General features: G+C 41.3%; 1 protein-coding gene across 1 annotated transcript; it reads left to right on the top strand.

Moving 5' to 3' along the window:
* Nucleotides 1-894: 894 nt before the first annotated feature.
* On the top strand, nt 895-24961 carry LOC308587737 (acidic mammalian chitinase-like; the record flags this gene model as incomplete). The annotated part of the gene is made up of 23 exons (XM_081195504.1): nt 895-952; nt 1602-1742; nt 3509-3547; nt 5016-5045; nt 5891-6092; nt 7474-7530; nt 8795-8960; nt 9706-9830; nt 10428-10551; nt 11368-11550; nt 12993-13109; nt 14349-14479; nt 17978-18027; nt 18247-18276; nt 18934-19135; nt 20510-20566; nt 20921-21086; nt 21756-21880; nt 22617-22740; nt 22831-23013; nt 23832-23948; nt 24323-24464; nt 24771-24961. Exons 3-23 carry the CDS (start codon nt 3523-3525, stop codon nt 24959-24961), a joined length of 2547 nt encoding a protein of 848 aa, XP_081051630.1. The 5' UTR covers nt 895-952; nt 1602-1742; nt 3509-3522.
* Between the last annotated feature and the right edge of the window lie 832 nt (nt 24962-25793).

The following is a 25793-nucleotide window of genomic DNA, read 5'->3' as shown; positions in this document are numbered from 1 at the left end:
GTGGGAAAAGGAAAGACAATCTAGCCAAAGTCATTAGCCAGAGGAACAAGGATGCCTGAGGGATTGTACCCTCTACTTCTCAGGATGCAGAAGATTGACCTGACTTAACAATTGTCTAAAGGACCTTAAGCTTCTGGAATCTTGCTCCGCCTTCGTATCCTGAAAGAAGTCTGCTACAACAGTTGCCCTTTGGCTGCAGAGGCAAGGCTGAAGGCAATGGTTCCAGCCACTAACCAAGGGCTTTAGGCGGTTGCACTCCTTTTCTTTTAGCAGGACTTATGTTAAAGTCAGAATCACTGCCATAAAACACTACCTGTTTGGGGTGTTCGCTGAAGGTTTAAGCAAATCCATTTTAGAGGGAATCTATGTGCTGTGAGAGGGGGACTGGCTATGAAGGAGGCTATGTGATGATAAAGGAGGACTGTAAGGAATAGGGGCCAAGGCTTTAGTGCTTTTAAAATGATGTTACTCAGTGGTAACACTGGATTCACAGTTGCGCCCAAAATTCATGGATGGTGAAATTTGGAGGTATGTGTGTGTATTTGTGCCAGTTTGGAGAATTTCTCCAGGGGAAGGTTGAAACAGGAGGAGCTCAAAAAGAACATTCTCAAAACTTTACCTTACCTTACCTTTTTTTTAAAAAAAAACTCAACCCTAAGAATTTCATTGTAAGAGCTCCAGAAGAGGTGTCTCACTTGGTCTGTGTACCAGGCCAGTCCAGGGCTAATGCAACTTTACAAAGCTGTGCTTCTGGAGCTCATGAGGAGGAGAAATTGGTTATCTTGCTATTCATCAGCTGCTTTATTTGCTTTCTGAGTACCAGCTGCTTGTCATTATTGTATTGTGTTCCTGCAGATCCTACACTGTGTCAAACAAGGTGCTTTGTGAGGTAAAGTTTGAGAAGAGGCAGAGATTCCTTGCAAAGCAGTAGAATTCTTTCATACTCGATCAGGTATTGAAGATCTTGTTACCTTTTAACAACTTATGTTGGAAGTCTGAGCTATGTCAGTGTTTGTGTATGTGTGAAAGAGAGAGAGCAAGAGAGAGCACTTCTCCACATTTCTATGTGTCACTTATTTTCAGAAGCAGATGTGAAGGAGGATCAGTGTCTTGTACCTTTAAAAGCTTTATGGAAGATGGAACGTTCAGCCTCTTTGCTTTGCTCTGCTCTGCTCTGCAATACAAGCTGCATGAATCAAAATTCTCTCTTCTAGGCAGGGATGATTAACAAATTAGCAAATTAAATTAAGAGGAACAAATATGATTAACAAATTAAAAATGGGTTTCATGTTTCAGGCTGTAGTTAATATTGTGTGCTCCTGAGTGTGAAAAAGCCGAAGAGCTCTGGACGAGATAATGCTAGAATAATTGAATAACGCTCTCTCATGGAACAATTTCAGGTCATGGATGCAAACAGATTAATCTTAATTTTTTTGTAAATATTGTTGTGGTGGAAATGGACATACCTGTGTGGGATCAAAGGTCTCTTCCTGGACCAGTTGCATAACTGACAGAGAGGGATATCAATATCTCTTTTGGCAGTTACTTCATACCATGTTTCATCACAACATTTCTGTCTTATAACTTCCTTTTCTTTTCAGGTATTGCCTCAGAATATCAAGAATATAGGGCGTGGAGCGTGAGGAAGCAAAATGTATAAAAAGGTGCTTTCTGAGACATGCAGTAGGCAGAGACTGAATGCTACAGAGAATCGTGCTCTTTGAATTGCAGGATTTTGACAGGTCTGTAGTTGCATGAATAACCATCTAAAATTAAAAGGAGTTCTGTGTAGGTGTTTAGGCTTTGTTATGTGGGTTGGATCTCATGCTGAATAGGTGGAAGGTACATTTATGAAAATACAAATTACTTAAAGGGTGTGAACTATTGAATGAGTATTGGCAAAACATATGGAATGATGCTGTCATATAATTTCTAAGTTTTCCATTACTGCAATACGCTACAGAACCCCCTAGACCAGAGGTGGAACATTCAATTTTTCTGCTTGAGGCAAAAGGGAAAGTGCTACCCTGCCCTGCTGCCACTGCTGCCACCATACCTGCTGCCACTGCTGCCTCCCACTCTGTCACATTCACCACTGGCGGAAAAGCGCTGCTGCCATTGGTGCCATTTTTGGGCAAGCTGGCCCTGATTTTGGGTGAAATCTCACCCCCGAAGGCTGTGAAATCAGTACCTGGAGAGCTTCTTCTGCCTGAGGCAGTGGCCTCACCCTGTCTAGTGGCTGGGCTGGCTGGGCCCTAGACTCTTTAGAGTTGTTTTGCTGTTACAGTCTAGAGCAGGGGTCAGCAAACTTTTTCAGCAGGGGGCTGGTCCACTGTCCCTCAGACCTTGTTGGGGGCCGGACTATATTTTGAAGGAAAAAAAGAACGAATTCCTATGCCCCACAAATAACTGAGAGATGCATTTTAAACAAAAGCACACATTTTACTCATGTAAAATCATGCTGATTCCCGGACCATCCGCGGGCCAGATTTTGAAGGCGATTGGGCCAGATCTGGCCCCCAGGCCTTAGTTTGCCAACCCATGGTCTAGGGTTCAGCTGTTTGTCTTGGGTTGCCACCTTTCTTAGAGTTTTATACCCTGTATTCTCCTTGTTATGTTGCAATGTTTTCATTATAAGTAGCATCTTTAAATTGTTGTAAGCTTGCAACCTGTCTCTTTTTAAAGCATGTACAGTACATAATTTTCTGAAGCGCCATATAAATAACTTTTGCTGTTATGGTGGTTGTTGCTGTTTTAAAAATTGTGCTTTGCTAATGTTAACAAACTAGCCAGGCAGCAGTCCTGCTATCTTAATCAAAGCTCCAATGCAGAATGGGTAGCTGATTACTACAGGGGACACATGTGCTCCATGGGACTATGGAAGGGCTGTAGATTAGTGGTAGAGTACATGCTTTGCATACAAAAGGTCCCAGGTTCAATCCTTGGTAGGACTAGGAAAGACTCTTGCCTGAAAGCCTGTTACCGGGAGCTAGATTGACCAATGACCTGACACAGTGTAAGGCAGATTTCTGTGTTCCTATTTACTGAAGAATTACTAAAACTTTGCTGTGTATATGGAACTACTAAAGATACTGACATTTAAAAAAACCTTTGTATTAATATATTGGCATGCTACAATCTGTTCTGGGGATTTCCCCAACCCTTCCTTGCGCTAGCAGACCTATTTAGTTGGATGCCCCCTATACCATATAGCATAACCAGCTACTTGAAGAATGGTAACTGCAGATTCAATGAGATACATTCAAATATGCTACAGCATCCATATAATAACCCTCCATGTAATTAGCTAGGGTGATTGCTCCTGGCCCAGGTGAGAGAGCTTTTTTATGTAGATGGAGAACTAGTCATATATATACTAGTCACACACACACATACAGAGACAGACACAGCACTCAGGGGTGTGTTATTAAGCATGGGCAGATTTTGTATTAAGGCAGATCCATAATTTTTTATGTATCTCCATCCCTCTTCCTGCATTTTTGCCTAGGTGCAAGTGTCAGTATGGGGAAGCTACTACTGTGTGCAGGTGAGTGTTGTATTAGTATCTGTGTTTCATGATAACTAATAAATAAATAAATAAAACAATTTCATATAAATGATGTGGGGGAAGAGCTCATTGTTATATATAATTCCATAATTCTTTCTCCAAGGGTTTAGTTTTATCAGGCAACACCTCCCCACACTACTTTCTTCCCAAGAGAGAAAAAATACAGAGCCCTGTATCCTTTTCTCTTTGGGGGCTAAAATCAGCTGGTACTCCAGAAAATTGAATTGTACTTACACAATTCCTGTCCATGCATGTAGGCCGCTGTGTATCAATATGTGGAGGCCAAGTGCACGAGGATTGGAATAAAGGGTAACTGGATCTGGCTGTAATTTGACATCCTCTACCCGCTGTGGACTATTTTCACAGGTGGGTGTACCCACCTGTCAATCACTTGATGCCAGTGTAAACCACATCAGCATAGACACAGGGATGCAAACCACATCAGCATAGACACAGGGATTTGCAGGCACTGCCAACCAGCTGATAGGCACTGTTCTGTCCCACAGGCCTGAAAGCGGGCTTGGGTGAGTGGTTTATTGCAGTGATTCCAAACAAGGATGACAAAAGCGCCAGAGAGACTTACAACGCAATGCAGAGATTCTTGCTGCTCCGTCTTGGAATGGACATTGAAGTAGCAAGCATGTCGTGACTGTCCATGCCCGACCAAGCATTTATGTATTACTTCTACAGAAATTGGACTTCTGGTGCAGTAGTCCAATTAATCCCACCTGCCTGAAGGCCTGTTCCCAACTCTCATCCATCCATCCATCTGACAGGTGAAGGAATGGGTGTCAAGGGTCCAGGTTGCATGGGTAGCTCCTGACTTCCATCTCCCTAGGCCAGCAGCCAAGCACTCAGACAGCAGATAAGCAAATCAAAGGAAACAGATACACATATGTGAAAGCAATTTCACCACAGGTACCAATTAGTCCCAGGGTTATCTTGACTACCAAGATAGCATTTATACGCTTTCTGGGATGTTTGGCTTTACACAGGCATCTCATACATACCTCATGTTTGGCAGGAAGCCACAACTTTATCCGCCCCAAAGCTGATGTCACATATGGCTTCAGATGGATAACAGGTTCATGTGGTTGGGAGAAAACAGCCTAGTGGGGCCAAATAAGGATTCCTGCTGGGCCAGAGACTTCCCACCACCTGCAGCAAAGGAGGACAGCATTAAATCCCCCCAGCCTCCTGTGATCTTATTAATTATGACCTCCTCATCTGATGCAATTTGCATATAGCCCCCACCCCATTCTGGGCAAATGCCAAACCCATTTATTGCCATGTTTTGTTTGCCCCCCTCCCCAAATGCATATTTTGCCAAGCTTCGTGGAAACCTGCTTGCCATCTGCCTACATTTTGAGTAGAATGGATAAGAATTACAATGCCTTCTTAACACCCACATCTAATGTTGGACATTCTTGTTTCTTTTGCTTTGCAGGTTTCATCCTTCTGCTGAATCTGCAGCTTGGTAAGGCTAACTTCCCTTCTGCTTGTTTGCTAGGGACTAGTTCTAAAAATGTGACAGATCTGCCGTGTGCATAGCATGTGTGCATTGCTCCCAGTTGAGGCAAAGCAGGAACACTTATTGTTGGGTAAGATCACAGCTCCATATAAGGGGCTCCTTATTTCAAAATGCTAAAGCCCTGCAAATCTCCTTTATTTAGAGTACCACTATTTCATCAAGAGCCCAATCAAGTTAATGTGGGATTTTTTTTAACTGCTCAAAACAGTTTGTCTTATGCACACAGATATGTGATGAGGAAATGGCTTGATATAAGTCTGGGTAACTGAGGTTGAAACTCACCTTGATGGCTTCTCCAACAGCTGCTGCTCCTAGCTAAATAAACTTGCATCAGCTCTTCTATTGTGTTTTTTGGGGTGGTGGAAGATTCCACAACAATCACTTCCCACATGTCTAGACCTGGAAAGTTGCTGGCTCTATAGCTTTCGTTTTGTGTCTGTGGAGCTGGTGGTTCTGCCCTGCAAGAGGGTCAAACTCATGATGAGGATTTGAAGGAAACTGTAGAAAACAGCATGGGTTGAATTCGACAAAGTCATTGTGTGAGGGAAATGGAACTCCTATCCCTTCTGCTCCCCGTTGTGCCGCTCACACCCTCCCCAAAAATCCAAAAAATAGGGAGAACTGCTAGAGCAGACATGGGAGACTCAGAAGGGCAAGGAGGAGAGAGAGGTTTCATTTCACAAACAGGAGTCATTCTACTTGTGCGCTGACTTGACTGCGTAGGACCCTGCATTACAAACTGCATGCAGTATGATCTTTTCTAAATATAACCTTTCGCCTTCTCTTTCCAGGTTCTGCCTACAAGCTTGTGTGTTATGTCACTAACTGGGAACAGTACAGGGACCCGCCAGCCAAGTTCACACCAGATAATATAGACCCACATCTGTGTACTCATGTAATTTATGCTTTTGCTGGCATAGACAACAACCGACTTACCACTATAGAATGGAATGATGTGGAACTCTACAAGAAACTTAATGTCTTAAAGCAAAGGCAAGCAGCTCTCACAATGAATGTATTCACATGATGTTTGTTTAATGGCTGCTTCTAGACACTGCCTGACAATAGCAGCAGATGTAGAAGCAAAAGAAGGAAGAGTCTCATGGGGTCCCTTCATGAATTATATGTTTAATAAATTAATTAAAGTACTTTTAACCCACACCTCACCACATGATTTCAGAGCAAGGTACAATACAAGTTAAAATACAGCCAACACAATTCCAGTATATGTAGTTGAAAGAGCAGGCAAGAACACAACACATCTTAAAAATTACAGTACATAAACTCTCAAGGAAACCACCCACAGGTTCCTTCATTGCACAAACAGTACATTAATATTGTTCTCAATATCACACAAAAGCACAGGTAAACCAGCAAGTTTTTACCTCACAGAGATAAAAGTGTCTCTGCCAATCATGCTTTCAGGGGGAGAGCATTTCTTAATTAAGGTGCCACCATAGAAAGGTCCCCATCCTATGTCACCATATAGCGTCTCCCCCTTAGAGGCGCAACAATAAGAAGAGTCTCCCTCTAAGATCTGCAAACATGGGGAAGTGTTCCTTTAGAACTAAGACTTTTAAAATATTCCTCTAAAAATATAAAGGTTGGAAGTGCCAAACAAGAATTTGAAAGTATGTGTTTCCTAGAGATACTTGTCCAAGAGCTAGGATTGGTTATGGCTCCTATGGAGCATACACATGGTGGTAATTCTGTACTTTTTGCTATGTAATGTGAAAAAAGTAATTTGGAGATGCCTGACATTCAGGGGGATGGGGTTGGTTGGAGTGATGGCTGATGTTTCCCTGTGGTGATAATTTTTTGCATAGTAGGATTCTGTAACTATGTTTCTGAAGACACTTGAGAGTCGAATGATAGTCATCAGGACACATATTCGTTTTGTTCTGCCCTGCCTTAATCTCTGATGAAAGAGCTTTTGCAGGTTTTTGAAGCACCAGGTTGGGAAAGACTGCCTTGCAGGAATGCAAAAGACAGTTATGAAGGGCTGCATGCTTGTTCCTTTCACTGTAATAGCATCTGCTTGGCCAGCCTTCTGTGTCCTTGCTTGGCACTGCCAGTAATCTCAAGAACAACAGGAAGCTTTTAAGTTCTGTCTCACTTTGGGCTCTGTCCCTGGGAGTTGCTTTAATTTCCCCAATGGCCCTGACAGAATAACTTTTGGGATTCTGCCCACACCCCTGAAAATGAGCTAGAGGAGCTCTCAAAACCTGTTTGGTTCTGAAATTCTGCAATTATAAGGAGCAACTGGTGATGGAAGTCTTGGATATTTTGAGGTGGGGAGGGTAAAATTCCTTTTTAATTGTCACAAAATATTTGTGAAATGTTAATTCCACTATATCTTTTTCTTGCTTTCTAGGAATAATAAGCTGCTCACATTGCTGGCTGTTGGAGGGGGAAGCTTTGACAACCAGAAGTAAGACCCTTCTCCTTCTTATACTCATAGAAAGAGCAGAGGGTGTTCATGAGATATAGCTTCCTAAGAAACTTGTGATTTGGGACACCCGGCTTAAGACATTTTGGAGAGCTTGAGTCTGATAGAAAGAGCATTTCCTCTTTTGAGAAATGATTGTCCTTCAAAGATCAAGGAACATTTTCTGTCTTTTGTTTCTGTGTCTTTTTGTTTCTGTGTATTCAGTGCGAGCCTCCTTCCCAGAGACGCAGTACTGGCAGATAATGATTTTAATAAGAGGGTCTTTTATATATAAAAAAGGGATTAAAGAAGAGGGGGAAAGGAAGAACTCACCCCACCAACAAATGCAAGCTCTTTCTCCTCGTTGAATCTGTTTACTCCCTTCATTTCATTTCATTGGGGAGGTGTGGTTGAAAAGTCCCCCTAAATTTGGCCAAACCCCCAAAGAGAGCAAAAATGGACTAATCCTAATTAGTAGAAAGGGTGGGAGGGCACTGTGATGTAAACTGGCCTCATTTCACTGATATCTTGGGGTGGGGGAGTAATTTGATTCAGTTTATATTTAAAGATGAACTTACCAGCTGAATGGTCTGGCAGACGGTCTTTTATCCTTGTCCTAGGGGTGGGGCCAAGCGCCACCATTGGCCAGTTGATCCCAAGCCCAGAAGAACACCCGAAAGGCCCTGCTGCCAGTGGCCAATTTGGCCTCAGGCAAATGATCCGGCCTGCCATTCACCGGTTCACAGGAGCGGGCTTAGCAAATTCATACTTTTTGAAAAATGATATAAACTGAAACCTTCAGAATTCACACTTCTTCAAATTTTCCAGTGTGATTCCCCTGGTTATGTGTCCAACAATGCACATTGTAGCCTAAAATGTGCATTAAAATGCCTTATATTGGTGAAAATTACATCCAAAACTGCATTAGATTAGGGAAAATTTCTTGAAAAAATGTGTATTAAACTGCATATAAAAATGTTTATTATGAGAAATTCACACTAAAATGTTGAAGAATCTTCATGAGGAGTTTCAATTTATTTATTCATTTTTGTGGATTGTTGCAGAAATAGAAGCGAATTTAAGATTTTAAAAATGAGAAACTTGGAGAACCAATATTGACAGATTGGTCCATCCTTAGTCCCTACTGATATCAAAGCTCTTCCATTTTATAGCAGCTGTTCATGATGCCCAGCAAAAAATAAGAGTGAAATATAGGGTGATGTAAGTTGTAAAAGGCAGCTGTCAGAAAATAACACATTTCTTCCAGGTTCACTTCCATGATATCCTCTCCAGCAAATCGGCAGACATTTGCTACCACATCAATCGATTTTCTCCGCAAACATGGGTTTGATGGTATGGACCTTGATTGGGAATATCCAGGTTCCAAAGGCAGCCCTGCAGAGGATAAGCATCGCTTCACCATCTTGACTCAGGTATGAAAATAAAATAATATAGATGTTCATCCCAGCTTCAGCAAAGGGTGCTGGAAGCCCCATGGGAGATAGCATGGATCATACTTACTTTGACAAAAAATGGTCAAAACCTTTCTTAAAAACAAGTGAATGATTGTAACAAGGTTACTTTATTTTAAAATGGTATTTAAAATTAATTTCCTGGAATGTATACTGTAGTGATAGAACATATGAGTACCTCTGTGCATGTATAGAGTGCTTTTGTAATCACAACCAGCCTCCATATATTTGTTCTTCCACATCAAGAACAATGGTCGGTTTGAGTCCCAGTGACAAATTGTGTAATGCTATGCATATCTACTCAGAAGCAAGTCCCATTAAATTCAATGGGGCCTGAGTGACCATACCTGAGAGAAAGCACTATTAAACTTAATGGAATTTTCTTCTCAGTACACTTGTATAGGATAGCACTGTGAATTACTAAATATGACAAAGAAGACTCAACCATCAAGAAGAAGAATGCTTTATTGCATGCTCAGATGCAGTCAAATAAATAAAAATAAATAGGCATGCCCAACTTGTGTGTGGATATTTATCTTTATTTATTGATTAAGTTTATATACTATCCTTCATCCGAAGATATTTCTTATCATGATCTGTATGGGTGGAATTTTCCAGCCTGCAAAAGGTCAGCTGTCCTGTGAAATGTGTTCTGTTCAGTTGCACGTGAGCAGCACCCAACTGCTCCTGCTGTTTCTCTCTGAAGGAACTGAGAGCTGCTTTTGAGGAAGAGGGCAAAAGAACAGGACGCCCACGGCTGTTGCTTTCTGCTGCGGTATCTGCTAGCAAAAACACCATGGATGCTGGATATGAAGTTGCTGCCCTGGGGAAGTGAGTCATATGGTTTCTGCTCAGTGACATGCCCTGCGTCAGAATCTCTGTTGAACACCAGCTTTGAATGCTCTAACTTCTAGGTCTAGGACAAATAGCTAAAGAACTCAGGAGAAAGCTGTTCAAATGAAAAGCCTCTGTTTTAACTCCCTTCTCTTTCTGCTTTATTACTATTATTATTACTTATTAAAATTGTGCTGCTGCTGAACCTGTATACAATACACTACACTGGCTCTCCCAAAGATCCAGCCCATTTCAATAATTTTGAACCTCCTCTGGGGTTTGATGTCCAGTGGTTTGTAGGGTGGTATTTATTGACCATTGTGTCTATGCAGCCACACTATGCTGTAGGCTATATATAAATAAATCTGGGCCTCATTCTACAGTGCCTCTGAAAATATTTCTGAGGGCTTTTAAAGGAGCTACTACATCATACTTATGTAACCACAGGTTGTTGATTTTTAAATTATTTGTCTATGAATCAAAATAACTGTCTTATTATTATCACTAATAACAGTGTGGCTGTTGGATCATAGATTCCTTAATGTTTGAAGAAATTGTTCCTTCATCTTGCCATTCCTTTCTGTGTGCATCCAGGAGTCTTGATTTAATCAACGTGATGACCTATGATTTCCATGGAAGTTGGGCACCTCAAACAGGACACAACAGCCCCCTGCACAGAGGTGCACCTTCCTATGACTCAACGCCCTTCTTCAACAGTGTAAGAACAAACAACACATAGCCCAATCTTAAACTCATAGCTAAATTCCAGTGACAATTTCCCCCACTCAATACAGTAAAACTGAATCAAGCCTAAGCATAAGGGTGGCCACTTGTACACCACCAGAAAGGAGGAGATGCGTCATGAAAAAGACCTGAACAGATTTTCATGTCCTAATTTATATGTCTAGATGCAAATCTAGAACCAATGCCTATAAATTCAAATAGAAATAGAAAACATTTTGCCATAGTGGGGAAGATGGGACTAATTGACCTGTGTGCTAGCTCAGTCTGCTGTCCAGGAGCTGTTACTGGGTGACTTCAAGGCTCCTGCTCACCCTTTGCATGATTCCTTATCTTTAAACTGGGCCTGGACTAGACAACTCTTCAAAAAGAGGACTTCCTCAAAGAGTGGACTCTTCTCTGTCCAGTGGGACACATTGCTACCCTAGCAAACATGGGTGGGTGGGTGATTGATGATGAGGCTCAAAATACATGTTTTGTGTAGCTGCATGAAGAATTCCTCTTTTTAAAAAAGAAAATTCAAAGACAGACTATATCTGAATGATTTTCAGCTCAAAAATCACCTTCCCCAAGCTTCTTTTTCATTTACAAATATTTTTGGAAGACACGGAGACCCTGACTTCCCACAGATGACAAAGCAGCTTGAGGAGGTTGATCCAAAGTGGGAAAGGGTTAAGCAGCCCCTCACCGCCTGCCCTTCCTCTCAGCTCCTCCCAAATACTTTTGTCTTTTAAAAAAGTAAACTCACCAAGGAAAGAATGACAGAAGTCTGCATAATTTGTCTGTGCTTCAGGAATATGCCATGAAATACTGGAAGGAGAATGGAGCCCCAACTGAGAAACTCATGATGGGCTTTCCAACATATGGACAGTCTTTCAAACTTGCTAGTTCACGAACCGAGGTTGGTGCTCCAGCTAGTGGTGGAGGTTCTCCTGGACAGTACACCAAAACTTCTGGGATCTTGGCATATTACGAGGTAAATGGGTCTTTGGCGTTTTATTACAGAATACAGTGGTACCTCGGGTTAAGAACTTAATTCGTTCTGGAGGTCTGTTCTTAACCTGAAACTGTTCTTAACCTGAGGTACCACTTTAGCTAATGGGGCCTCCCACTGCTGCTGCCGCGCGATTTCTGTTCTCATCCTGAAGCAAAGTTCTTAACCTGAGGTACTATTTCTGGGTTAGCGGAGTCTATAACCTGAAGCGTCTGTAACCTGAAGCATCTGTAACCGAGGTACCACTGTATTGACGATTGAGAGATACTATAATGTAGCTGATCATGTTGGGGAGGCAGAGTCAATTCCAACAGCTGTAGATCTCAAAGGGTGGGCTTGGACAAATTATTTTCTCTTAACACATCTTATTTTGACAGGGTTTTTGTGAGGATAAAGTGGGATGATTCTGTGGAAGGTGCCTAAGACATAACCAAAGTCTTAGGCAGCAATCCCATGAATATTTATTTGGGAGCCATGCCATGGGTACAGCCCTGTTCAGGCCTTCTCCTGAATAAATGTGGACTAAAACCAGGGAAGGGACAGAAGTGTCCATGTATGTTTCTCTGTTTCAGACCTTCCTGAACTGAGAGGGAAGATCTGAAAGCTGACACTTAGGTGCCTTTAGCAGAATGTGCTTGGCATATTCACTGTGCTTGGGCTCCTTGCCTTATCAGGGTTTCTGGTGGGGAGGAGTCTAAGCACCTGTGGGAACATTTGGGATGGCCCTTGGGTATGCATTTCTGCTCTCTGCTTTCCATTTTTAGTCCACAAGCATTTAGAGGAATGCCTGAATGGGGGCTTCAGTGTTCCATCAATAATGCACAATACCAGCTTGTAGAGCTGCAATCCATTGCTAGGGAGTACCTGTTATTCAATGCAGTGGGATGTACTTCTGAGTCGACAAGTGTAGGCTCACACTTTTAGAGAAAACCAGAACAATTTGGTTACTGTATACTGGAGTGGGGAGTCTTGTCCAGCCCAAGGGCCACAGGTAAATATTGGTAGAGTGATGGATGCGACTTAACTTAGCAAAGTAGTTTACCTTCCGGCCACACAAAATCCATAGGTTTTTATGCCTCCATCCAGACAAGCTTAAGGTGTTGTCAAATGCCAAGAGCACATTCTAGCCAAGCAAAGGCACTCATGGAGGGTGTGGTGCAGGGCCATTGAGGCGTGTGCCCTGGGGAGAGTCCTGAAGGTCAGAGGCAGAGGCTGTGGGATGTCTCATTTGGCTGCTGTATACAGTAAATTAAAGCTGCAGACCACCAAATGCTGTACTCTTCTAGCTATAAAATAACCAATGATTCTGATGGGGGAAACTTGGAATGATTAACTTTTAGGATTATAGACTTGGTTTTTATTTTTGTCCATATCCCCTTGAGTTTCTGCTCTTTATCTAAACATGGATTCTATCATTTTGACAGGTGTGCCCATTTTTAAAGGGAGCTACCAAGGGATGGATCGAAGAACAGAAGGTTCCTTATGCTTTCAAAGCTGGAGACTGGGTTGGATACGACGACGAGAAGAGTTTTCAGTTTAAAGTGTGTCACTGACTTGTGATAACTGCTACATCCTATGAGAATGAAAATCCTTTAGGCCCTCTAGCTGCTAACCAAATTTCACATTCTCACAGAGTCATGGGCTGTAACCAATGCCGTTATTCCACTAGCGCAGCAGACTCATGCAATGGAACTTTTCCTATTCTCCTATCTCTTGCGGCCCCTGACATGAAAAGTTTACAGCATCCTCTGGAGCAGATTTTGAGGGCACACAGGGAGAGGAGAGGAAGTGGAATTGGAAGTCCAGTTGCATGGGTGGACCTCTGTGCTTTAAGGCTCTATGTTATTTAAAATCTTCTTTTCCCATGATACACCATTTTGTTTCTCATCTCCATTCTTTACCCTCTAACAGACAATCAGAATTCTGGGGCCTCTGAACATGTTTTTTATTTTTTAGGGTTCAACTCAATTTTTTTTTGGTACTTCTGCAAACCCTGGGATCCCCCACGACATGCTGATACCCCCTTTTATTTATAAGTAGCATTGTATGAGTACCATCCTGTTGGCTGGCACACAACATTTTGGAAGTAGAAGGAATGTACAATATTAAGAATTGTCTGCCTCATTCTTATTTCACCCTGGGAGTAAACAGAAATAAAATTCTGCTTCTTCCCCTACGCAAAATCAATGTTAGCAGCTCCAAGTCCTCTTTAGCCACCCTCTGTGGTTACCTCACAGAAAGAAGGAGTGTCTTATTTATGTCACCACAGAGTGGCACACTCTCAATTCACAGAAAATGGGTTACTGAGCCACTGTATGTTAGTTCAATTTCCTTTGAATGCTATGCTTAAATGTAAATTGTATCTTTTTGTAGACTGCTTTGAGGCTGTTAGTTTTTTCTTCTTAAATCAAGTGGTATATAAAGTGTCATCTAGTCCAACCCCCTGCTGTGCAGGAATCACAATTAAAGCATACAGGTATATGGCAGGTGGCCATCCAATCTCTGCTTAAAAGCTTTCAAGGAAGGAGAGTCCAACACCTCCCAAGGGAGTCCATCCACTGCTAAACAGCTCTTACTGTCAGAAAGCTCTTCCTGGTGTAAAGCCAGAATTTCCTTACGTATATTGTAAATGTGCTGCAGTGTCCAGAAGGAATTTGTAGTTGCCTGTTATTAGCAAATGGTAGAAGAGGCATGTTATGTGACAACTATTATGGAATGGGTACATAAGCACTAGTCTGTGGGCTATTTATAAATGTCCCCCTCCCCCAACTTCTTTGCAGGCTGAGTTTCTGAAGAGGGAGAATTATGGAGGAGCCATGGTTTGGACTCTGGGGATGGATGATTTCTCTGGCAAATTCTGTGGCCAAGGAGCCAATGTCCTTGTGAATAAGCTTAAGGGTCTCCTAGGAAATTGAGGTAATGACAAATTAAGCTGTAAGGCGCATGTTTCATTAAGCTACCAATCTATCATCCAGTGAAGTTTGAATTAGGCATACTAATTGCATCAGTTTCAACCCTTATTTTCTAACCTCTCTTTTTAGATTTGAATGTTTGGAATAGTCCCAAGGGGATTCACGTGATAAACCCTGCAATACGAAAGCATTTTAAATATTATATATATATATATAGTCTCTCAGCTGTAGTCTTCTAAGTGGCTCACAACATGAATACAAGCAACACAACAAATAAAGTTGTTAAAATTGAAATTAAACTGAGACAAGAAGAGAAACCCACTTTGAAAGGGCAGCAAAAGATAAAATAGAAAGTTAAGCAAAGCTTGTGCAATGCCTACTTACCTGGAAGTAAAGGCCACTAAACTCAATGGGACTTTGTGGTCCCAAACTATATGCACCCCATGGATGCTATTTAGTAGACCAAACATACAGAGGCCTATGGAATGCGCAGTGTCGTGTCTGAGTTGGTCTAGAGTCTGAGGAAGTGTTGCAATACAGGGTTAAATGTTTCAGGGTTGTTTTTGCTCTGCTATGCTCTTGATAAATAGGAAGTCTTGCAAATATCTGATGTGCTTCTGACATGCATTTGTTCTCCTATGACAGAACATGAAGTATCACACCAAGCAAATAGATGAATGCAACGTGTTGTGGAACAAAGATGGATCCATGTTATATCTCTCACCTCCTTGAACCTTTGCAAGCGAAAAGATACTTCAAGATATTCGCTGCCTATTAGCATGTGATCATCCAGACTTGAGCAACCTGTTGTGGAATCTTCCATTACAGACTTCTGTTTGAGTCTGCTGCGTGTCTCGTTTTTCTTCCTTTACTGTTAATCAGATTTTGAATATCGTGAGATTTATGCAGAATTGGAATGCACATGCTCTTTTTAGGCAACCTTGATTTTCTATTTCACTATGCAATCTAATAAAAAAAATTATTGCATTTACCTGTACTTTAAATCATTTTAAATTGTGGCACAATGGTGATGACAATTAAGACATTTTTTTCATACATCTGATATTTATAACTTAAAAGAAAAGCTGACCAACATAACTAGGTGCCTCTCCCTTAGCTATTTGTTTCCACCTGTCTTTAAAAGAGAAAGTTTATAAAAATCAAAGACACAGGGAGCTTCACCTAATTCTAGTTTCCAGGAAGGTGTTTGCTGCTTAGTGAGTACCTGAGTCAAGGTCTAAAAGAGGACCAGATGGCTTTTTGCTCAGTTAAAAGGCAGAGACAGCAGTGCTTAAACGAGGAGAGATTATTATTTAACCAACCTGAAATGTAAGAAATTGTATTTATTTTGAGAAAAAAATCTAATCATCACTCCCTCTATTTTTTTAATGAACCCCAAAGTGTATAACTCTACTCCCTGCAAGAAAGATCAAGGACTGCCATGGGAGCCAGAAATTCAACTACATTCTGCTACCCTTCTGATTGGCTAGGAGATGGAAAGTTATGTTATGACTTCGTGAGACAAAGACTCTAATCTAGATGAAAAATGTGAACACTAGCCCCTGAAGTTTGAGATCGTTAGTTAGAAGACAATGCCAGAGTTTATGTTAGGAGGAAGTTTTAGGATTTAAGTTGGCTGTGGCATGATCAAGGGGGAAAAGTGTCAGTCTGTTAAATGCAGCAAGTTGGAAATGGGGGGCGGGGCAGAACTCAAGTTGAGCTGCCTGTTTTGCATAAGAGATTGTAGCCATGAGAGAGACAGGACCCCCTTGGAGTGTAATGCTTTGAACCCCTGCATTGTAGGCTCAGGTTGTATATATGTGTAAATAAGCCATACATCATAAAGACACCACAGTCTTCACTGTGCCTCATTTCCAAAGAAAACCCTGGGTAAGCATCTGGAACCCCTGGAATCTTGCACCACTGGGAAATTGGGGTGGCGTGTAACAATAGTGTCTATAAGTGAAGCTGGGCAGCAGGAGGAGGAAGAAAGACATGGAAACTGGAAGAAAAAGCTGGAATAGAGAGTGCTGCAGAAGATCTGGACTTCAGGGACAAGTTGTTGAACAATAAGTCCCAACATCACTGACTATTGGCTATACTGGCTGGGGTTCATGGGAGGTGGAGTTCAACAACATCTAAAGGGCCACAGATTCTCCATTCCTGATTTAGCTTGTGTTCTGTTTCCAATAACGGTCAGATTCAACTGGAGGCTCAAAAGCAGGGCCTGAAGGCTTAGTAAATCATCCCCATAGTTCTTAGAGGACAAGAAGTTCTGTGCAAGTTCATTTTAGCTTTCACAGATCCGCTCTGTCAGTTTGACTGTTGTTTAGAGGCTTCTCAAAGTCTCATTTCCAGCATCATCAGCAATGGTTTTAGATTGCAGTAGCAAAACTAGAGGAAACTCCAAGCTATGTTGATGTTATTCAGCTCCACTTTGAGTTAAGGCTCCCACTTCTATATCATGTTCTCCTTTTTTCAACATGAAGTTCAAGACCGGCATTAGTATAAAGTCTTATCTTGCACTGATATAGTGTCATGGAGGTGTGCCTTGCAGAAACAGCCTTGGGAATTTAGAGATATATAATCTCAAAGTGACTTTTTTTTGGGGGGGGGGGCTGAAGGCCAGTTGCATAAATTTTTGGCATGGTGTATGGCTGCAAGTCACAAACTAATGTTCACCTAGGGTTTTTTGTTTTTTAAGCTGTCATTTAATGATAACCACTTGCTGGGCATGAAGAATGGCAAATTGTGCAAGAATACTTTGGCCCCATTTGGACACAAATATCATTGCTTATTTATCTAACATCTGCATGTTGAGCCATGTGCCTTGCATGCTATAAATAGTTGTCTAGAAAGGCTATTAGAGCCTCTTCACATATGATTACTCAACACTTGAGCAAGTTCAGACTAGGAATAGACAAATCCGTCCATTCTGCTTTTATCTTAGTTTTCTGATCTTAAGCTCGCTTTCCACATTTCTGCACTGGGTTGCAGGGTTATTTTCTTTAAAAATTTCTCCTGAAAATATCATTTTAATGTTATGTTTTAATGCTGGGACCTTAGAGTGAAGAGTGGGTTGTTGTTGTTGTTGTCCTTTGCCTACACACCCAGAGACTGACAACACTAGGATTTGTTTTCAGCTTAACCACATATGTAATTGAGTTGCAAGATTTCTACAATTGAACATTAAGTGATTAATTGAACATTCATTAAAATCATTGGGACATTTGCTGTCAACATCAGGGCTTTGTTGACATCCAAATCTGTCAAAAATCAGAAAAAGATAGGCCTTTGTGGTTCTCTTCATACACACAATGTAATTTTTCATAAAGTCAACACTTTTTCCATCCTTGAAGTTAGATCTGTTTTCTGTCCCGGGATTTATTCTTCAGCCACCTGTGCACTTTAGCTGCCAGATGTATGCCCCTTTAGCAGGTGTGTGGCTCCCATACTGATAAGTGAGCAGTTTATAAGGCTGTGCTGGATTTCCCCAGATGGGCCATTTCCTCTGAAAAACAGATGGGGAAGATGTTGCTGTGGGCAAGTGAGTGATCCTGTGTGTAATTTTACATCTTGAGAAACATAAAGAGACATTTCTTCCTAGAAACAAGGGAGCTGAACTTTGTGCTTAGACTTGGGAATGAGAACACCATCAGGCTTGCTTATGAGACAAATAACCCTGGAAATGAGGTGTTTAGCAAACTGAGCCAGATGGTTTTATGCATACTGTAATGGTGTTGTTGTTTTTTTTAATCTTTTGTAGGTCTGGCCATTTTGCTGCACTTGCAGCTTGGTAAGCAGAATTCTTTATTGCTCATAAATTTATTCCTCAAAAATAGATAGAATATCTGAGACAAATTGAGGGTGGGGGAGATGCTTTCAGGTTTGATATTGCCCTTTTCATTTCTGTCCCCTCCTGATCTGGGAGCTTGCAATACTAAGGGTGTGATTATGAGTAGCAGCAACCAGCACAAAGGAATGTAACATTAAGAATGAGAGACTATATCTTTGCATTATATAAATCCACAGATTTCTGTAAAGGAAATATATGGTTCCTCATTCTGGGGGTGATAGGAGTTGTAGCCGAAAACATCTGGAGAATGCCAGCAAAGGCTGGGCTAGAGACGATAACTTTCTAATTGAGCATTGTGCATGTATCTTAATCACGACGAGTTTCCTAAATCAAGAGGTAAGCGCACAGGGCCAGACTGAACTAAGTTGTTGCACGAGCAGAATGAGATCAGCTTGTGCAATGGGACTTTGCTCTGGAAGGCTGAAGGAAAACTTAGAACAGGTTTAAGAGGTGGGAGGAGAGGGGCAAAATCCCTGTTGCGTGAGCTCACCTCATTCCATTAACACATAAAGTATGCCGGTTTTAGAGTCAGTTGCTTTGATTTCTATGTTGTTCTTGCCTATGATATTCACATCACAATGTTCTTTCTTACCTCAGGATCTTCCTACAAGCTGGTCTGTTATTTCACGAACTGGTCCCAGTACAGGCCTGATCCTGCCAGATATAAACCAGCAAATGTGGACCACTGCCTGTGCACACACGTCATCTATGCCTTTGCTACTATGAGCAATAACAAGATCGCCCCCTATGAATGGAATGATGATGTCCTCTATCCACAGTTCAATGGTCTAAAAGAATAGTTAGTAAATTCTTTAAGCACTTGGTAATTACTAAGAATGAACACAGATTGGTTAATCTCAAAATAATAAGGCTTGTTTGGACCTGATCTGATTTTCTAAGCCCCCTAGTTGTAAATGTTTGATTCAGTTTTTTGGAAAAAACTAAACAAAACCCTGGAAGGTTAATATTAGCTGCTGCAGAGCTGCAAAGTACTATCTACCCTCTGCTCACTAGGCCAATGGCCAGAAGAGAGAAGGGCAGACAAGTCAGTTCTGGGCACTGCTACAACAGCCCAGTCTCCCTAGTACTAAAGAATCTATCCTGTGCTATTGTCTAATATAGGGATCTCAGATCTGCAGGAGTCTTAGTCCAGGCAACCCATCACTGTTGAAACCCGCTTTAAAAAGGTAAAGGTAAAGGACCCCGGACAGTTAAGTCCAGTCGCGAATGACTCTGGGGTTGCGGCACTCATCTCACTTTACTGGCCGAGAGAGCCGACGTTTGTCCGCAGACAGTTTTTCTGGGTCATGTGGCCAGCATTACTAAGCCACTTCTGGCGAAACCAGAGCAGCGCGCAGAAACACCGTTTACCTTTCTGCCAGAGTGGTACCTATTTATCTACTTGCACTTGACATGCTTCCCCTCAAAAATATGAGACTGACTTATACTGTGTGAGAGCATTAGTTCTGTTGTCAAACACTATTCACACTGATTGGCAGCTGCTGTCAGGCAGTGGGCTCTTCCACATCCTGAGATCCTTCCATTGGAATGGCCACTGGCTGATTATTATTATTATTTTGCATACAGTACATGCTCTCTACTCACTGAACTGACTGTTCTATGCCTTTTGCCTGCCAGTTCCTTCTTGTATCTGTGTCCCAGAACATGCCACCTCTCCAGGACTCAGGGAAAACTTAATGTGACATTAAGCACATTATTTAGTATAGGAGAGTCCCAACCAGAGAGTCTCAAGGGAGATCCTAGCATGGGCAGAGAAGCTGTCACAACATTAACAATCTGGAAATGCTGTGGGGACAATGGCTTGATGTACCTGTCTACATGGCTATTGTTTGCACTGGGAGGTAATCTCTTCTTAGTACCAGTGACAGCCTTCCTCCCAGGGCAGAAATAGGGGTTGTGGGAAGGCTGCTGCTCGATATCAATAGATCAAAGTCCCTTCCCATGATTCTGTGGCCCCAACCCAGATCACTCCTCATGGCTATTTAGTAAAAAAAAAAAAAAGAACAAGCACACAGTCCTATGATCAACACAGTATCTAGTTTGGTCCTCAGACCATGCTTAATGGCAGTTCACGAAACAATAAACGATGATGGGGAAAGCAACAATTGCATATTATAAATTTATTTCATAATTTTTCCAATCCCTTCCTTAGCAATGAGAAAATGGTTACCCTTTTGGCGATTGGAGGATGGAATTTCGGCACCCAGAAGTGAGAACTTTTCTTTCACATGTATAATGAACAAGATGGGGGTGGGGTAGTTTGTGGCTACTGCTGCTGGCCTGCTGAGGAAGAGGCAATGAATGGATAAAAGGGATGTGGATGATTTTCAGGAACCTCTGGTGGATAGAAAGATAAGACCACTGTGGAGTTAAAGGAGGAGAGTTGGGTTTTTTTTTTGAAGAGTCAGAGGGAAGTATGGGATAAACAAGTGCAGTAGAAACATTTTGTGGGGAAGGAAGTGGTAAGATAAGCTGAAACAAGCTAGCATTGCTTAATTTTGTGGTTTATATAGTGTATATCCTCATACTTTCAGTAACTTAAAAACAAATCCGGTTTTGTTAGGTTCACCACAATGGTTGCTACAGCTGATAACCGCAAGACTTTCATCGATTCAGTGATTACGTACCTTCGTCAGTATGGGTTTGATGGGATTGATCTGGACTTTGAATACCCAGGTTCTCGGGGCAGCCCTGCCGAGGATAAGCATCGTTTCACTCTTTTAGTCCAGGTGAGGAAGCTTTGCCCAGCATCCTGTGAACATCGTGCCTCGCTCTCTTTGCATAAACAAATGTAATACAGTATGTGAATGAGTCGATTATTTTGTAAATACTGGCAGCACTTCCTCAGATCCTGAAATCACAAAGCAGATGCTGATTGATATGGTAGCTTGGTCACACATTACCCTTTCTCATGTGATGGGAGTTATCCTCAGCCAGGATGGCTCCCATCAACAACAGACACGCTTGTCCAAATAAAGCACTAATTCCAACTAAATGTTGCTAGAAATGAGGTGCTACTGCCAATTACACAATCACATAATGGAATATCCTTTCCTAGGAAAAGGAACATACTTCACTCCACTTCCAGATTTATAAGAATGTTAAAATAATTAGAAATTTCTTCATATTTAGCTATGCTTAAATGACAATCAGCTGATTGTACTACTTAATTAGATAAAGACGCAATCTCAGAAATGACTGAGCTTTCTAAATTCCTCCTTATATGTACATAATGGCACCATAATGACACCTTGGTTCATATACCAAAGAAGTGGAATTTCTTCATATTAAAAAAAAAAGATGTTGTTGCATACCACCAATTTTTGAAACCTTGCACACAATGAATTAGCTAGAATTGAATGCAGCTGTTAACTTTACTCACTCATGCCCTTCTCCAGGAAATGCTGGCTGCTTTCTCAAGTGAAGCCACCAGGAGTGGGCAACCCAGACTGTTGATCACAGCAGCCGTATCTGCTGGCAAAGCAACCATTGATGCTGGATATGAAATTGCAGAGATAGGAAAGTAAGTGACAATGTGCTAAATTGGGGACTTGTGAAAATAGGACAAAGCAAGGCAAAATTCATTATTTATTTGGAGGGAATTATTTTTTATATTAAGGAAAAGGTGCATACAGAGAAATATAAACATGTCAACAATATATTTGTGCAGTCTTGCCAAAGATTTAAACTTGGTTGTTTGACATTCAAGTATTTAGATGCAGCATTTTGAAATCTTTGAGTGACCACTAAAGGTCTAGTCACAGTTCAACATAAGTGGCTGCAATACCCACTTACCTGGGAGTAAGTCCCATTTAACTTTATTAAGTTTACAGATAGATATGCATAGGATTGCAATGCTGGACCCATATGACACTAAGCTTTAGCTTTCTAGTCAATGTCCTCTTTAGCTTGTTCTGTGATAAAAATGAACAGTGTAGCCATCTTGAACTTCATTTGTTGGAAAGGTTGGATGTGAATTTAACAACTGGACAAATATCCTTGCAGAAAAGGGGAGCGGGAGCTGAGGATCATATAGCTAACTGTAGGAACACTCAGCTAACTGTTTAGAAAGCTACAAGTCAGATGTACACCATATTGTCCAAATGCATACAGTTTTTGTATGGCTTCATGCAATCTTCAAAAGCTAATGTGAAAGAGAACTGGGTTCAGCCCACCAGTATCAAGAGGATCTTTACTTCAGTATATGGATCCATTAGGCAAGTTGTTATTGCTCTGCTTTTTTTTTAAATTTGCACAAGGGTTCTAGATTTCATCAGTGTGATGACCTACGATTTCCACGGAGGATGGGACACCTTCACAGGTCACAATAGCCCCCTGCATGTGGGATCTGCAGATAAAGGCGATTTTGTGTACTTCAACTGCGTAAGGAAATGCTAACAAAATTATTGTTTGCTCAGAGCCGGTAAAAAAATGGTCAGTTCATACCTATATTTATTATGTTCATATTGAAAGGAATTTGCCATGAAATACTGGCTAGAAAATGGGGTTCCTGCTCAGAAGCTTATGATGGGGTTTCCTACTTATGGCCGTACCTTTAGGCTTACCACAACTGACACATCGGTTGGCGCTCCCGCATCTGGTGCCGGATCCATTGGACCTTACACAAGGGAAGCTGGTTTCTGGGCTCATTATGAGGTAAATGGAACATTTAAAAAGGACCAAAGTTTAAAAGCATGCAGTATTTAAAAATCTCTAAGCAAAGTGCATTTTGTCATTCAGCAGTTATAATCCTGTTCTTGCCGTTCACCCATCCAGGTTGCTTATAATCAAGATTACATACAATTGTGTTTTATAATTCCATCACATCCATTTTCATCCTCTTTAACAGGTTCCTTAATATGTTCTGATATTTTTTCTTGAACTTCAAAAACTGCTATGGACTTCGCATATGGGAAATCAGTTTTTCCCATAGACTAGAAAAGGTTTCCAGTCCTCCTAAAAAGATTCCAAATTTGTCTCTCTCATCAGTGCCATCGGTTTTGCCCTCTCTGTGCAATCCATGATTTTCGCCAGCTGTTCTTCCTCTGAGGGCATTCTTTCCTCCTTCCACTTCTGTGCATAAAGATTCCTTGTCACTGTGGGTACATACATAAATACAATTGAAGCTTTCTTTGGAATTTCAATGTTCAGTATCCCCAGCAGGAAGGCTTCTGGCCTCTTGGGAAAGGTCACTTTAAAAAAACCATCATTATTTATCAGGTGCATGGTTTTCTTCTTTGTTATAATTACAGGAAATGCTGCTAGGAATATTACATTAGCCATAGAAGTGCACCTCAAAGGATAGAATACATTTCACTGATAAGACACCAAGTGCCTATACCAGCCCAAGGGATACTTGTAACTGTACAGATAAGACTGGTAAACAGTTTAATTCAGACAGATGAGTTAGCCTGATTGAGATTTGTATATACAGTTGTTTGCTGCTGTTTGCTAACATGAATGTTCCTTGACAGATTTGTACGTTCTTACCAGAAGCGACAACCGTCTGGATTGAAGATCAGAAAGTCCCTTATGCCTTCCTGGGGAATGAGTGGGTTGGGTTTGATGATTTAACCAGCTACAAGTACAAGGTATGTTATTTTTTTTCTAGTGCATGTAACAGATTGATCTGTACCCACACTCAAAGTACCTTGCAAGATTTACCAGTGCAATGTTCGAGCTTTATAACAATGCTTGGTGCATATGTTTGTGTGTATATGTATTACCGACACTGATCTTGGGATATTTTTTTGTGAGTCAGCTGCTGGCATCATTAAATCAACTTTAAGTTAACACTGACTTTTAGGAATGTAGTCAAGCCCTTAGATGCATTGGTCTAGTCCAGTGTTTGTGTTTCCCAAACCCCATGAGTCTAAAGAACAGCACTCCAACAATTCATGTCATGTTAGTGCGTGCAACTGACATAAAATGTGGTGGGAATATCTTGTACTTGCTTTCTGCGCAGGTTGAATTTTTGAAAGCAAACAACTTTGGAGGGGCCATGGTTTGGGCCATTGACCTTGATGATTTCCTAGGCACTTTCTGCAATACGGGGGCATATCCTCTGATATCACATTTGAAGACACTCCTTGACATACAAACTCCAGGTAGGTCAATTTATTGAGAAGAATTCTGCACTAAGACGTGTATATGCATGTGCGCACATGCGCAGAGTGCCATGCAGCAATTTGGAGGTGCAAGGAAACAAGTAGCCAATGATAAACAAATTATGTGATGTGCAATGACACTTCCCAATATGTTTTAGCAAAAGGGGGGCAATTTAATGCACACCCAATCCCTTTTGAAACCTCTGTGGGGATGTTCCCTCTGACTGGCTTTGCTCTTTAGTACAACTTCAATGTATTAAACAACTTCTTTCAAGTGTCTTCTCTGATTATATTCTTCACCTTTAGGTTGTGTAGCTCCACCCCCTCCAACAGTCCCACCTCCTCTTATTTTCTGTGAAGATAAAGCTGATGGTATCTATGCCAATCCGGATGACAAATCAAAATTCTATGAATGCTCTGGGGGCAATACTGTTTCCAAGAGTTGCGGAGAAAGTCTGGTGTTCGATGAGAGCTGCAAGTGTTGTAACTGGCCTTGAGCCTGTGGCTACCAACAGTCACTAAATAAAGAGATGGAATGGCATGCAAGTCTTCTCAGTGAATGTATAAACCAAGTGGGCAGCTCCTAATGATAAGAAAAAATTGATGGGAGCAAAATGAGCAGAGGAAATAAGTGACAAATGGACCTTAACAGGTGATGGGAAACATTTTCCAAAGTGCTGGAGTCCATTGTGGTTTAGGTTAAACACACACACACACACACACACACACACACACACACACACCTTTCAGGGTCAATTCAGTTTCTTCAATCAGACCTCAGGATGTAGGAGACAGCTAGTAGCAGCATTAATTGTGCCAGAAAAGCATAAATTGATTTCTCCCTTATATTTAAAAAAAAACCCCAAAGGTTTTTAAAATAGATGTTTTTAGTTTAACTGTTTTCTGGAACAACTGGGGCCCTCTCCTTTCACTCCTCTACTTCCTAGAGAGGCTTACAGCCCATCATGGATATGTTGAAGGCTGTATTCCTATGCATCCTTGGGTCTAACCCCAATTGAACTCAATGGAACATACTGAATAAACACCGTAAAGCAAGTACTACCAAGTTACTTCCTAACAGGTGTGGATATGATTGCAGCAGGATTAATTTAGGTAATCCTTGCTTGCCTCTATAGATGCCTATTAATCAATTTAAGAAAAAATATTAAAATAGTAGGAACACATAATCCAGCCCTTATCATAGGGGGAATATTCATTATTTGTATCTTATGCCTCCCAGGTCTGATGTCAGTGGTATTTGCATATATAAAGTTGGCATAAAGCTTCTTACAAAATCTACCTGAGCAGTTTAAGCAACTTTCAAACACC

This window comes from Podarcis bocagei, assembly GCF_964188305.1.
Source record: "Podarcis bocagei genome assembly, chromosome: 5".
In the NCBI taxonomy this organism is placed as follows: Eukaryota; Metazoa; Chordata; class Lepidosauria; order Squamata; family Lacertidae; genus Podarcis; species Podarcis bocagei.
The sequence above is the reverse complement of the archived record's forward strand: the minus strand, read 5'-3'. Positions and strand labels throughout refer to the sequence as shown.